The 16,194-nt window shown below is 43.5% G+C and overlaps 1 protein-coding gene across 6 annotated transcripts in view; it reads left to right on the top strand.

The window, feature by feature from the left end:
- The window catches only part of Enox1 (ecto-NOX disulfide-thiol exchanger 1), a 547,589-nt gene that overhangs the window by 460,517 nt on the left and 70,878 nt on the right, over positions 1-16,194 (top strand). For all 6 annotated transcript variants that reach the window (XM_034498830.2, XM_076930694.1, XM_076930695.1 and 3 more), the window contains exon 14: positions 2,523-2,707. In XM_034498830.2, coding sequence (XP_034354721.1) covers positions 2,523-2,707 — 185 coding nt within the window. The remainder of the gene's footprint in view (positions 1-2,522; positions 2,708-16,194) is intronic.

The raw sequence follows: 16,194 nt of genomic DNA, 5'->3' as shown, positions 1-16,194 counted from the left end.
CCCGTGACTCAGGGTACCAGCAAGATGTGAAGTTGGGCTGCACAATGTTAGAAAGCACCAACTCTTCCTTCTAGGTGAGCCCTGGGTCCTGTCTGATTTTAGAAGTCCACGGAAAGCATCCAGGCACCTACTTGTTGGCTTTGCACACCCATATACACCAAAGCACACTTCCCCTATTCGTTCTCTTCTGCCTCCAGTTCATTCCTCGCACCATCGCCAAACTAATTTTCCTGAATCATCAATCCCATAATACTCTTCCACCAACGCCAAATACCATCTTAGTTCTCACCCTGTTGGGTCTGAACTCTCTCATCCTCTCCCACTCTCCCAAGTTCCACCTCCTGCTCACTGCTTCCAGGCAGATACTTGCCTTGAGGGAAAACAAAAATCAAGTGTCTCTCACTACCATCTCCCACTAGTTGTGACTTCTGGGCCTTTGCTTACATAAGGTCTTGCTCCTGAGTAAGAGATACATCCCAAGTGTAGGGTTTTCACCTCCCAAAGCATAATTTTAGTTTATCAGTGTTTATGTTCTCCTTTCTTCAAAACCCTTCTAGAGTATAGCCCCCTTGTCAGAACCTTGATACTAAGTTGCCTATGTGTTTATTCAACCAACATTTGTTGGGTACCTGCTTCATCCAAAGCATCCTTCTACCCTTTTCCCCTTTGGATACATTAGTTTCCTTTTAGGTGTGTCAGTCTTTATTATATTTCAATAGAACTTGCAAAAAGTGACCTATTCTGTGTTTTCTTTTGTGATCTAAGATCCCCAGACAGACTCGGGTATAAGGAAGTATGCAGTAAATGCTTGTTGACTAATTGATCCCTAATGGCTTGATGCTGGGAGTTTGCTGGTTAATTGCATGTTCTGTTTGATTAGTATTTCAATGTGTACTATACATAGATAATCATTTTTGCAAAGTGGAATACTGTAAAACACGTAACTGTGAAACTATTAACATAGTTTGATGTTTGCTATTTGGCAAGGGAATTCACTGGGATCTCAGAATGTCTCAGCAAAACTGTGTGATTATCAGATGTGCAGTGGAGCCTACAGGTGGCCAGCTGACCTCACTCTGGCCCTAGATCATGGTAAAAGACAGGCGAAACAAGGACACAACCTCGGCTCTGCTATACCTTGCATAGCATCAGTCAAGTCCATAAAGGCCATTTCTAGCAATAGCCTTGCAAATGTTACTTTACTTTTCCCTTCCTTTCAAACGTGAAGAATTGCTTTTTCATAAGAGGAGAGAGACATTGGGCCAGTACTTGGGGAGGATGGGGAGACACTGTTTTTGAACAGTTGTTAAGAACTGATCACACATGAACTGACATAGCAGTGTCTGTTAGAATTAGACTAACAGACTAGAGGCTGGGTTTGCAGTCCATTTTGTGATCTGCTTCTCTGTGTCCTGTGGCTCTCGTCTCTTGAATTGGGGACCAATTGTAGACTCTCATCTAGGCTTGATGGAATGACTCAGTGGGCTAATTTATATGAAGAAGCCCCCGATCCAGGGACCTTTCCTGTGGGAGTGCCCAGCAAGCCCTGATATATTGCAGAGCTCCCAAATGGTGAGGATGGAAGCAGGGCAAGAGATTTCCTCTCCTCCATCTTTGTCTCAGAACACCTTATCACTCGGTTTTAGATGTTTCTGGAGCTTTAAGGCATGTAAGACACTGAGTAAACCACCTTGATTTCTCAGTGAGAAGGAGATGGGAAATTATACAAATTAAGTCCACACCAACACATTGAGACTTTCAGGTTTTGGGAGGAGCAGAATAACCACTCAGCCTTGTAGGGAATAAAAGAGAATTTTAATCTGTTGGTGAAGCAGGTGGAACTAGGTTTCCATTCTGGTGGCAGTTAGAGAAAACAATTTGTGCAATTTGTCCCAGCAATAGAGCAAGAAGGAGCATTGTGCATCTCAGTTCCTCCTCCGCTGGGAGGCTGCTGCATGCATTAGCTTTCAGTGCTTTCAGCTGCATGGATGCTTCAACCGGTGAAACATCCACTTCTCTGAAAGAAAGAAAGAAAGAAAGAAAGAAAGAAAGAAAGAAAGAAAGAAGCATTCCAAGAAACAGAGCAGTCATAGAGCCTGAGAGAGGACAGTCATGCAGCAGATGTTATGGTTTCCAAGAATTCATATTACTGTCACCACTGATCAACTTGTGTGAAGATGTCCAGGTTTGGGGGAGAGAGGTCAAGAAGTAGGAATTCTGGGGGATAAACCCTATGCCCACTGAAAACATTCATAAGATAATATAGGACAAACTGAATAGATTAAAGAGATTCTAGGACTTTTGTTCATAGTATTCATCTAGCATTTGAGAGATTCTGTCCTTACAAAATCAACCTTAAGGTGGCCCACGTTAACCGTTAAAGAGTCCCGAGGCTTGCCTATCAAGGTTTAACTTCTGAGTTGATATGAATCCAATATTAGGTGAGACTTCCTTTCCCACCAACGGACCCCTCAACCTTGGCTGGAAGGTAACTCCCCAAACTCTGTGTGTTTATCATTCAGCCCTGGCTGCTCAGGCCTATGCACTCAAAGAGGAGAATGACAGTCTCCGGTGGCAACTGGATGCCTACAGGAATGAGGTGGAGCTGTTGAAGCAAGAGAAAGAACAGCTCTTCCGAACAGAAGAAAACCTCACCAAGGACCAGCAGCTACAGTTTCTACAGCAAACCATGCAGGGCATGCAGCAGGTACTGGACATATGTTGTAGAGAGAATGGGGCTGTGTACGTTTTTTGTGGGGTATGTAAGACAGCCACTGGTTGGAAAGGGTGACGGAGGCAATCAGGTGACCAGGAAAAGCTATGGGCATAGCAAAGGAAAGCGGTGAAGGCTATTGCGACATCTAGACTCCAGAGAAAAGTCATGCTAATAAAATCTGTTGATCACCCTGAGGATAGAAAATGAAGGGCAAGAATTGGGAGGTTTTAAAAGTGGTATAGGAATACAAGTGTGTGTGTGTGTATGTGTGTGTGTGTACATTTTATGTGGTCAATTTCTCGTTGACTGTAACAACATGTTTTATAGTTAGAAACGTTTTAAGTTCAAAGCTGGATAGCTGATCTTTACGAAGCTATGCACTTGCCTTTGGTTTGTTTCCAAGATCTTCATCAATACAAACTGTATTCTTTCCATCTCTGGATTGTACTTAGGGTCTAGTCAGGTTTCAGAAATGATTGATGGTTCTGTCTGCGAATGCTTACCAGGCAAGCCTGATGACCTGAATTCAATCCCTAGAACCTAGGTGCAAAAGCTGAGTGTACTGGCAGGATTATACTTAGAATCCTAGCACTGGGGAGGCACAGACAGGCCTAGGCCTAGGCCCTAGGGCTTGCTTCTGGTCAGCCTCACCTAATTGGCTAGGTCCTGTCTTCAAAACCAAGGTGAACAGTGCCCGAAGAATGGAAACAAAAAAAGAACTTTGGCCTCCACATTCATATATGTGTACATGCAAATATACCTGCACACACATAATATTCTCTCTCTCTCTCTCTCTCTCTCTCTCTCTCTCTCTCTCTCTCACACACACACACACACACACACATACACACACACACACACGAAGTATAAGTGCTCGCTCTCGGAGTGCATGAGTCCTAGCTGGGGCCATGTAGCTTTAGGAATGCTGAGCTGTGCTTCTGTAGAAGAGGATCAGACCACAATCTGGCCCACTCTCTCCAAAGCTCTATGGACTTTGTAGAATTTGCAGCTGTCATTGGAAAGGGGGCAGCTGTGATCTGGGGATTAAGGAAAGGAAACATGTGCTATGAGAAATACTATGGAGAGAGGAAAACCTAAGTATGGACAGTAAGGGAAATAGAATAAAAAATAATCATAGACGGATGTGTGTCTAAACACATCAGCTGGTGAATAATGTTCTGCAGGCACTGGGGCCTCTGAGTAAACTTAAAATACTAGAGCATAAATTATCACCATTGCCATTAAAATGGTGGGGAATCGGATTGTCTAGTGAACTGAGTGCTTTCTGAATTCCCGAAGTTCATATTAGTTGCTCTCTTAAACCAGGGCCATGAATTTCCTCCAAATATGTTTTCATGACTAAAGGTGACTACCTCAAAAGATAAGCCAACCAGGAAAAAAATACACACACACACACACACACAGTATATACACACACATACATACAGTATGTACACACACATACATACAGTATATGTAAATACACACACATATACATACACATATATACACATACAAACAGTGTACACACACACACTCACACACATCTGGGATAACTTCTTGGGAAGTGATCAATGGCCAGGTTATAGAGATTATGCCTTAACATCTCTTGCCATTTTAAAGTAATTTTTTTTGAGTTCTGGCTCTGAGTTCTAACTGGTTGTTGTTCACAGTGTGTGCTAGACTAATCAGTGAGATTTGGAGGTCAGAGCCAGCCAGGAAAATGTCACTGCAGTCATGGCTCAGGTTCCTGCACTTGGAAAGCCGATACAACAGCTGCTGTGGGAAGCTCCTGGGGTTGTCCATATGCCCCAACAAGGGGTGCAGGGATGGGGCTTGCCAGCATGATAATCTGTCCATTTCCCCAAAGATCAGGATGGCAGCCACAGCCTGCAAGCCACTGTCACACTTCAGGCAGCAGGCCCTCTTTCCCCACAGAAAAAGATGTCTCTAATTCCTTTAAAAGCAGATAAAACCTTGAGGCTTGTTGCTGCTAGAGAGATTGTTCTGCTGGATCGGGGAGACACATGCTGGGGTCTCAGCACGGGCACACGACCCATGCATCTGTTGTACAAGGAGCTGTGGTGGGGAGCCTCAGTCATTCGAAGAAACAGTTGCTGGTTCCATTTGCCCAATTCCTCTGCTGCTAGAAAATGCACTTTAACACAAAGGCTGGCTTGTTTTTATAGTGTGGTTTGAATTCAGCATGAGACATGGCCCCTCACATTCTGGAGGTTACAAGGTCAGGGTCTAGGCATCAATAAGCTTGGCTCCTTCCAAGGCTGTGAGAAAGAAGCTTCTCTTCCAAGGTTCCTGGTAACTGCAGGTAGCTGGGTCTGTCCTTAGTTTGCAAACACATTTTCCTGCTCTCTGCTTTGGTTTTTCACGGGATGCTCTTCTTGTATGTGTGTCCAGATTTCTGCTTTTCCTAAGAACACAGCTCATGCAAGGTTAGGCATCCAGCCTGCTTCTGTCTGACTTCATTGTAGCTAATCACGTTTGCAATGACCCCCTTTCCCAAATAACCTGACCTTCTGTAGTGCAGAAGGCTTGGGACTTCAGTTTACAGATGGGATGGAGTATCTGAAGAAGTATGACAGGCACATGGTAATCAAAAGGATGTATTGAGGAGAGAAGGAAAGGACCAGAGCCAAGAGGCAAGAACAACATTGTACCTGTGGAGCTCTGGGTTGTGTGACATTCATGCCATCATGCCATCATAAAGAATAAAGCAAGAGAGGTCAGAGCTGTATTTTTATGTCATGCCTATGGTACCTCCTTATTACATAGAAGCACTGTGCCCATGGCCCTTGCAATTCAATTTATTGGCTGTTAAGCAGGTACATGGCTATTCTGTGAGGACACATGTTTAAAATGTAGGTGCTTTTTCAGGCTCATATGTCTCCCATGTTCTGCTGTATAGGAGTAAATCACCACAGCTAGCTCATTTGAAATCTCACCACTAAGAATTCTCACAGCCATGAAACATGAAGCCCATTCATCATTGTGATAAACACCTGAGATAAGCAAACTTGTAGCCTTACTTGTTTTGCCCATGGCTTCAGATAATTTGGGGCATGAACAGTTGTTTCGTGTGTTGTTTCTGGGCCTTTGGCTATATAGAATGTCATGGTGGAGAGGGTGTGGAGAAACAGAGCTGACTATCTTTAAGCAGCCAGAGAATAGGGAGAATAGGGAGTCGGGGTACTGATCCCCCCAATTCAAGGGCACATCTCAATGACATGAATTCCTTCTCCTAGGCTTCACTTAAGGGTTCCATTGCCTTTCAGCATCAGGCCTTGATAGTTTCTAAGCCTTCAGCGTTATCAGCAATTGGAGGACATACAAGATCAAACCAGAAAAACACTGACATATGATCATTTTTATAATTCATTTATATTTGTGAGTATTGACACACACACACACACATACACACAGCATAATAAAGAACCTTAAATGACTTTAGAAGTAGCAGCTGATTTTTAGAACTGCCTTTAGGTTTAGCCAGAGTCTCTGATTTGTCTCCTCCTTTATTTCCTTGCCAGTGTGTTTTCGAGCATCACTCCATTTCTTATGTGTTAGTGGAAAAACAAAAAACAACAACAACAAAAAAAACAACAGTACTGAGCAGAGTTCTTAAAAATGAAAAGCCTTAGGGTGACTTTGTCCTGGTGTTTGTTTCTGAGTTTGACCCTACACTACACATGAGTCATAATTTAATAATATTAGACATTTCATACAAGAGGAAATAACAGCTTGTAGCCATGGAAACATGTTCGTCTTTACCAAGCCATATGAGAGCAATTAAGTTAGCCTCTCTCTGCTGGGAGGCTAAGAAGGTTAGGGCCATTTTTTACTTTCATTCGTGTCTTTAGGTATACAAATAAAGAATAAACATTGTAAGCTCTGCTCATCTTCAGATTGCTACTCTGAACATGTCTTAGTTGGGATTTCTGTTGCTATGAAGAGACGCCATGACCAAGGCAACTCTTACAAAGGCAAGCATTTGCTTAGGGTTGGCTTACAGTTTCAGAGGTTCAGTCTATTATCATCATAGCAGGAAGCATGGCAGCCTACAGACAGACATGGTGCTGAGAGGAGCTGAGAGTTCTGCATCTTCAAAGGCAACCAGCAGAGATCAGCATCCTCAGGCAGCTAGGAGGAAGAAGCTCTCTTATGCACTAGGGAAGAGCCTGAGCATAGGAGGAGACGACCCCCACAGGGACACACTCCCTCTAACAAGGCCACACTTCCTAACAGAACCTCCCCCTTGTGGGCCAAGCATACTCAAACTACCATGGAGTGGTTTTATTAGATCTAATAAAGTATTTTTTTTTCTTTAGACATAGTTCTATGAATCCTGACAAACGCATTCAATTATGTGAGCCCATCACTATGGTAATCAATCTACCAGTCATTTCCAGGGCCACACCCTCGGCCCCCTATTCGTACAACCCCATCTCCAGCATCCACTGACCTGAAATCTACCCTTCCAGCTTGCCATTCCTAGGACTACAGCCTGTTTAGGCTTGCTGCCTTTGCTTAGCCTGCATTGAAAGTTCCTCTGTTGCTGTGTGCTTTGTTCCCTTTCCAGTCTATTGAGTAGATTCTATTGTAAGGAAAAGCTGCAGATCGTTTATCTAGTCACCGGTTCACAGACGTCTAATGTTGTTTGCACTTTGGGATAAACATGCACAAATTTGCTATGAATATTCATCTGCAGGCCTTCTGTTTAGATGCATCTCTTCGTCTGCACATGGAGAACTGCCTAAGGTTGGGACACACAGAAAGCATCCTTCTTTGTTTTTAGTTTAGTTTAGTGTTTTTTGTTTTTTTTGTTTTTTGTTTTTTTGTTTTGTTTTGTTTTCTCTGAGACAGGGTTTCTCTGTATAGCCCTGGCTGTCCTGGAACTTAATCACTCTGTAGACCAGGCTGGCCTCGAACTCAGAAATCTGCCTGCCTCTGCCTCCCAAGTGCTGGGATTAAAGGCGTGCGCCACCACTGCCCAGCTGAAAGCATCCTTCTTAAAACACTGCCAGTGTGTTTTCCAGAGTACCTGAACCCGATGAATTCCCACAAGACTGCAGGAGTGTTCCAGATGTCCCGTGCCCTCAGTCAGGCAAAGTCACTTTAGCCAGACACTGTTAGCCACTGAAGCGAATGGATGGTCTTGTTATGGTTCATCCGTAGCTAAATTTAAATAGTACTTTCATTTTCATTCGTAAGCATAGTCAAAGATACCATATTCTTAAGCATAATCTTAAAACTTAGCTGTTTATTATTATTATTTAACAATTTCATAACATGTACTACATTTGGTAACTCTCTCCCTCACACTCTCTCATTTCCTTCCCATCCCTGTTACCCTCCACCCATAACAAAACCTGTTTCTCATATTCACATAGTTTGGTTTGGTTTTGTACCCCCCCACCCCCAAAGAGTTTAACTGTGGCAATCTGTGTGATCCTTGTTTTAGAACTAATCAAAGCCTAGTAGGATGGCCAGTGAATATCCAACTAGTTCCTATGCTTCCCCTGCTCCCAGAATATGTTTGCTGCCAGTAAATCAGCATAACTGATAGGGACCCACGCACCCCTTCTCCATCCATAACCAACCGCAGGGCAGGGTAGACTTCTGCAGGCCCAGTGCCTGTGGGCACAACTGCTAAGAGCTCATGATTGCAATGCCTACGTCAAGCTTAGGAGATAGAATTACACAGCCCTCTTCCCTGTCTTCTGATGCCTGTATTATCTGCTCCCTCTTTGGCAGTGTTCCCTGAGTTCTAAGGGGGTTCTCTAAATGTCTTACTTATATCTGAGCCCTCAACTGTCCTTTACTCTCAGCACCCGTGTAACCACGAGTCCGTATTAACCTGTTTGCTACACGGTGAAACTGCTCTGATTAAGGCTTTTTGAAAGTAGTCTTGGTCTATGGATATAAATATATTTAGAAGGTGTTTTGATGAAAAGTCAGTTCAGCTAATGAGAAGTTTTAGGTTCACTCCTAGGGGCTAAGACCTCTTGAGTGACAAGTTTCAGACTGGTTTTGTAGTACTAGACAGATCACGTTTTATAGAGTGAGTGGGCCTCAAATCCAATCAGGGAGTTATTGGTTAGTCCCCAGAGAGTTTTGCCATTATTGTATCAGTAGTTACACCTTGCCTGGCAGGTTGCGATTATAGCTCATAGAATTGTCACATGGGTAAGACTCTTGATGTCTTTACCCCTACCACTGCCCAGCAGCAGCCTGTCCAGCATCACCTGGCACAATGAACCTTATCCGGCAGGAGGAAGCTCACTTTTCACTGTGACTCCTCTGTATCTTGCATTCAGGTTGTGTCATGTCTTCATCAAAAAGGGTCCCATCAGCTTTGAACTGGGTTTTCTGACAGTAAGTTTACTTGTACTTTCTTTCAGTTAAAAAAAGTCAGACATTGTACTGAAACCTACGTGAGACAACCATGAGGACTGATAAATATTCAAAAAACAACAGGATGCCATTTAAACTGCTGATCACAAAACTGTGTATGATTAATGATGATTACTAGAGCTCCTTCATACATCCTTTAAGCGGGCGCCTTTTAATAGCATTATCACAGACAGTCTGAAAATCAGCTCTCGTAGGCCAGTGAACCATTGGCCTGGGCGGGGCAGTGGCTCACCAATGTTCTAGCTTGACATTAGTAATGCCCAGGGCTTCTAGTTCTCTTGACAACATTTAACAAGGATAGATCAGGAAAAACAACACAAGGAAAAGAGGATTATTATGATGAATGCCACTTTAGAAAGAAACTAGATATTTTTTTTCTCTGTAATCAAAATAGAAGATATGTATGATTTTCTTTATTTGTTATAGCACATAGATAAATGTTACTACTTTATGAACATATAAAGTTTTCAGCAAAGTAAGACTAATCCCAGTTAGTTCTGCTAAATGTTGGGTAGGAGTTCAACTTTGTAATACATACGTAATAAATTCTAGCATTTTGAAGTAGGAACGTCAGTGAATATATTTGTCCACTTGGAGATGTTTAGCCTGCCTTCTGCATGCCTGTTTAAACTGTTCAGTTGCTCAGTAAGAACTGTCTTGTAGATATAGAGAAAAATTTATAGTATGTCCCTCTCCCTAGGCACATGTAATGAAGCATGTGTACGTGTTAAAAGTCAAGACAAAATAATGGCAACAATTATGGAGGTATTTGTGGCTGTAGTGGCAGTGGTTATATACTACTGAAGATATTTGCAGTGGTGGTAGTGATACCATGGTAACAATGGTGGCTCTGATGATAATGCTGGTTACCATGGTGGTGTTGCCTGTAGTATGGCTAAAGGGTGGCTGGCTATGGTAAGAATGTTGGTAAGAATGTGAAGAGAATGTTAGCTGTGGTGAAGATGTTGTCTGTTGTAAGGATGTTGTCTGTGGTGAGGATCTTGGCTATGGTGGTGATCTTGGCTTTGGTGAGGATTTTGACTGTGGTGAGGATCTTGGCTGTGGTGATGATGTTGGCTGTGGTGAGGATGTTGACTGTGGTGAGGATGTTGGCTGTGGTGAGGATGTTGGCTATGGTGAGGATGTTGACTGCAGTGAGGATGTTGGCTGTGGTGAAGATGTTGACTGCAGTGAGGATGTGAGCTGTGGTGAGGATGTTGACTGGAGATGAGAATGTTGTCTAGAATGAGAATGTCAGCCCTGGTAGGACTATGTTGGCTCTGGTGAGTAGGCCATTGTGGTGATGACATTAGGTGTGGCAAGGATTGTTTCCTGTAGTGAAGATGTTGGCAAGTGGTAATGTTGGTTGTGGTGATAATGGTGCCTGTTGTGGTGATGCTGTCTTGGGGAGGTGACATTAGTTGTGGTGAGAATGTTGGTTGTGGTGAAAGTATTACATGTGTCTGAGTGAGATGCAGTAGAGATGTTCAGTGTTTCCAAAATTAGAGAAACACAGGAAAGGAGATCATTTCTCTGTAAAATGGAAATTCTTGAAGGTACAGCAATCCTGGTTCTCCCAGCCAACTTTAGAAGACCCTACTGCAGGGAGCCAGGAGACCAGCACCCATAGGTGAGAAAACAGGATAATTGGAGCAGTTCTAACAGCAGTCTCTGATTTCTTGATTATTTTCTACTTTTATTCCTAGAGCTGAATTTCTTTTTGAAATGCTTGCCAGTCAGACATGGGTATGAGTTAGTGTCCTTTCCCTACTATTTCTGGTTTCAAATCATCTGTTACCTCTTCTGCTGAGCTTTTGGCTTTGTACACATATTATTTGATTTCTGAAAGTTTACTTTCTTCTCTGGTCATTATTTTTATTTTACTATTAAATTGTCTTCTCAAATTTGAGGATTCTACTTAGAAATTTGAAAGGTATTTTTTTGCTCCTAAATTTTTACCAAATAATTCCAGAATAGTTTGGGTTTTGGTTTGGTTTGGCACATATATGTAAATGCATGTGTTTGTGTCTGTGTGTAGAGTATGGTTGTATTTGTATGTGTGGTGTGTATGATATATGAGGTATAGGTATGTTTTGTTTTTATGTATGTGTGTTGTGTGTGTGTGTGTGTGTGTGTTTGTATGTGTGTGTGCATGCATTTATGTGTTTAAGCCTCTCTTTCATATAGAGGCTTGTTCCAAGTAAGGTGATGTTTGGTTATCCATTCAGTTTTAGTACGAGAGCTTGGTTTGCTTTTTGGAATCTGTGAGGAGGTTCCTTGCTGTGGCTAAGGCTCCTGACACATGTTAACTTAGGCCTTCCTAGACATTTGTTATCTGAGTGTGTATTGGCCACACACTTCATTTTAAGGAAAGTTTGGGAGTCCCACAAGTGCCCAAATCTATCATACACTGTGATTTCCCAGAATTCCCTTTTTGCTTTTATTGCTCTTATAATTTATTCAGTGACAGACATTTTAGTTGAGTCTCTGGAGGAGGGGAACACATACAAACACACACACACACACACACACTCTCTCTCTCTCTCTCTCTCTCTCTCTCGACCCTGACCCCTCTCTCTCTCTCTCTCTCTCTCTCTCTCTCTCTCTCTCACTCTCTCTCTCTCTCTCTCTCTCTACATCTGTTATTTTATTAACCAGGAGCCTATTTCAAGGGTTTTAACTTTAATATCATCTTTGCCTAAATACTCAGCCAGCACATGGCCAAGATAAAGGAAGAGGAAATGGGAAGATACTAAAAATTGTGTGGCCATCCAGAAACACAGGAGAGGACAAACAGCAAGAAAGTTTTATGAGTGTCTAAAAGGAAGGAACATGGAGTCTAGACCTGTATACTTTGAAATAAAAATGGTGGCTTTCTTGGTTAGGGTTTCTATTGCTATGAAGAGACACCATGACCAGGGCAACTCTAATAAAGGGAAACATTTAATAGGGGCTGACTTACAGCTTAGAGGTTTAGTTCATTCTTGCCACAGTGGGAAACATGGTGGCTTACAAGTAGACATGGTGCAAGAGAGGTAACTGAGAGTTCTACTTTGGGATCAGCAGACAATAAGAAGGAAGTGAGACATTGGGTCTGGCTTGAGCATCTGAGACCTCAAAGCCTCACCCAACAATGACACACTTCCTCCAACAAGGCCACACCTACTCCAACAAGTCTACACCTCCTAATAGTTCCACACCCTATGGGTGCCATTTTCATTCAGATAACCACAGTGGCCCAAGATGAAAGGCAAAGTACATAATTGAAACTGTGTAGGTAAAGAAAAACAGACGGCAGGAAAGTGTGCGCCGAAGAAGCTGAAATATGGAATAAAAAGAAATGGCTGACTCTGGTAGCCATGTCATCTTTTCCCTGGTCCTGGAGCAGAGTAAAGGGGACAATCAGCAAAGGGGAGAACATGAAGAAGTGGAGGAAAAGGAGAAAAGGAGAGAGAACATAAGCACCAAATCTGGGCATTGAGAAGCCTCAGTTCCAGGGACTGTGTGAAGCTGAGGAGTACAGGGCAGTCTCCATGGAGCTGAAGGAGGCAAAGAAATGCCATGGAAGATGCCTGCAGAGGCCAGCCCACCTCTACTGCTGCTGTAGTCAAAGATACTGGGCAGAAACCCAGAAGAACAGAAAGAAAAGAACAGGAGACATTCAAATGTAGCATGATTAGTTGTGCCTAATTTTATGAAATATTTGGGTTCCATGTGATAAGTGTGAAAAACCTCAGAGGAATCAGTCTGGAATTTGGGCCAAAATGTATTGTGAAACTCTACCTTCTAAAGAGAGTTCCTGGACCTCAGTTGTCCCACTGTAAGGAAGAAGCATCATGTACACCTGATGGTTCACTCAGGAAGAAGTTTGTTAACAATATTACCATGCTTTTAACACAGGAAAACACACACTAGAACAGAATTCAGTACCACTGTAGGGATGTCACAAGAGTGTACCAGACAGGGGGTTTCTTTTAAAAGCTGTAAGGCCTTCAGCCTTAAAGGTCCAAAAGAGATGCATGTGTGTAAATAGACAAGCACACATAGAAACCGGATGTCTTTGCAAGCTGCAAGTGCAGAGACATGACCCCATTCTTAGCCTAGGCTATTTCATCTACCCAGATGCAGGTCCTTTCTTTCTGCTCTGAGAATTACTTCCAAGGTTTTCTGACATTCATATTAAAACTCACAGGCATTTCACTAGAGGCAGAAAGCCTTGCACACGAGGACATCTTAAACCCTTTAAAAGGGTTCAGGCATTAAACACCACATTCACCAGAGCCTCCGAATTCAGAGTCTGCCCTGGTCCCCTTCCTTTTTGTTTGTCTACCTCAGAGTCTGTCCTTTATTTTCTTCCCATCCTGCTGCCCTTACTTTGGCTCCAGGCACTGCAACAGCAGCCCATGTGTTGGAAGCTCATTAGTGGCTTCAAGGTCATTTGTGGAATGTGCCAGCAGCCCCCTGTGTCTTCTGACATTTGGAGATGGCCTTCTCCCAAACTCCTGAAGGAGGTAGCATCTTGCTTCAGAGTGAGGCACTTGAAGACATTGTCAGCTCCATTTGGAACCAGAAACCCAAACCAAGCTTCTCCAACATCCGTTAAGGATTTGAGAGTTTTTACAGCATGTTCCTGTTGGGCTGTGCATGCGACAACAGGACTGTGCCTGTTGGCAGCACAAAAGAACTCCCCTTGGAGTTTACTTGGCTCCTGCCAAGGACTGGCCACTGGATGTCTTGCCATCTTCCCAGAACAGGTATCATATGCTGAAAGAAGAGACTTTCTGTGCTTGCACTGCCAAGGGCACAGAGACACTGAGCAAAGGGAGGGCCGCTTGGCTGTTTTCTATCCTGCTTTGGGAACAGAGGCCTGTCAAAGCCTCAGGTTCTCCACCTGGCCAGTGGGTCCTGCCAAACTCACTGATGTTTGTTGTCAGAAAATGAGGTCATTCCTGTGAACACTGAAAGGCAGTTCTGCAGTGCAGACAGTTCCACTGTGTCCTAGGTTAAAATATATATATATATATATATATATATATATGACTAAAAACTTAAAGTAAATAATACCCAGGTTTTATATAGTCAAATCCAGGCAAGCCTGGGCCATGTTCCCCGGCCCTATGTGGCCTGTGCTGATATATCTGCCCTCTCATGAAGAATGTCCTCCCTCCATCCACCTCCCCAAAGTACCTTTGTGTATTTCTCCATCTCAGGATCCCACATCCAGAATTCCAGGCAAAAAAACTAAGCCCTATAAGTATCAAGTGACTGACTGAAGGCAGTGTGGAAGCCCAGGTCTCTCTGCCCACAGCCTGTCCTGTCTCTGACACCATCACTTTCTGAGCCATGTTTGTTTGAACATCAGTGCCTTGGCACTACCGTCTGTGGCAGCAGAAGCCTGGTGGAACATTCTAGCCCAAGCTTCAGGGACAGAATCACATTAGCAGCCTGTTTGCTGCCTCTGTGTTACGGGCCCCAATTTGCCCTTCGCATCTGCAGAGTAAGAGCAAGCAAGCAAAAGGAGGCCGGCAAGCACAACGGCTTTCACTTATTGAATTTAAACCAGGAAAATAAATCTCTTCACTTCTGGGAGGGAAAAGAAAAAGCCCTAATGAAACTTAACTATTGGAGGCGCATCTCATCCTGATTTCTCTTACGCCTCCATTAATTAATCTGATCATCAAATGCTTCCTCATTAGTAATCATCGCTCTGAAACATAACGAGGCCCGTGGACAAATCAATGCAGAAGCCGGCGTAGAAACAATGGCACCCGCTCTGAGGACTCTGAACCATTTGCCTTCTCTGCCCTTTCCGACTTCTGCAATGAGGAATCTCAGTTGTCCAGTAGCCTTGTAGCCATAGCCGGGATAGTCAGGAATCGGGACCTTTATCTGTGCCACTCTGCGAGCAGTGTGGAGACCTTTGAATGACCTTCCCCTGCACCTCCTTGGGAAATTGCCTCCTGACTTATGTGCACTATTACACTATGACTACCAGATTTATGGTGGAAAGGATCTTTTCTGGAACGTAGTAAATCAAAATGGATTCTTGCCACAGACACAGTCTGGCCTCTTCCACTTGACCACAGCCATCTCTCTCCTTCCAGCCACAGAGGCTACAATGAATCCTTGTGGTCTGGCCTTGACTTCAGCTCTTTATTGTCTGCCAGTGCACAGCACCTCCACTCACCATAAAGCCCTGAGCCCGGCGGCACTGCAGACTGCCTACACATAGCAGGTGTCCCATCCCAGCCGGCCCGATGCCATCTTCCTCCTCCAGATCCAGGATACAGTGGGGATGGCATCCTGCTGCACGCCAGGCTTCCTCCCTGCAGCTGCTTAAAAAAAGGCAACAGGGAGATTAGAGCAACTGTCCAATTTCCTTCCCATCTGAAAAGAATACCATGAAGAGGAAAGTAGGCAGAAGAGGGGAAGTGTTGATTTGAACAGGTGAATACAAGCAGAAGACAATGGGGATAGTATGGGGCGTTTCACAGATCTTGAAATATTGACCAATGGGATAGCCAAACTTAGTCAGTTTAAAGTGTCTACAACTGTAACCAAAGTATAGAACTGGGAATTCAATTCCAAGATGTTAGACGGTTAGTTAAAGACTATGTTTTCTCCTCTGTTTAACAAAGCACCCTGAATAGTCATCAAGGGGAACTTAAACAGAGTTACTGCCCAATCTGGCCCTTCCTTTATGGACCACCCACTTCAGGCAGCTGATGAGGGGAAACACCGGCAGCATGAAGTTCTCATCTGGATGCTGCTTCTTCAGTCTGGCAATTTTCTAACTAGTTTTTCTGTCTGTCTCTCTTTCTCCCTTTATCTTCTTTTCTCTCCATCTCTCTCCTCTGTCATTCAACCCCCACTTGTCACTCCCCCTTTTCCGTCAACTCTCTATTTCTTGCCTCCACAAACATACACAGGGATCGTTTTAGCAAATACCCACAGTGTTTCTATTTTTTTTCCAAGTTCTGTGGAAGACTAGGGTGAGAATACATGCAAGCTTTTGTCATGTATTTTCAAGAAGAGCGTATTATAGTCAT

Source organism: Arvicanthis niloticus, chromosome 3 (assembly GCF_011762505.2).
Source record: "Arvicanthis niloticus isolate mArvNil1 chromosome 3, mArvNil1.pat.X, whole genome shotgun sequence".
Classification (NCBI taxonomy): Eukaryota; Metazoa; Chordata; class Mammalia; order Rodentia; family Muridae; genus Arvicanthis; species Arvicanthis niloticus.
This window is presented reverse-complemented; position numbering and strand designations above follow the sequence as displayed.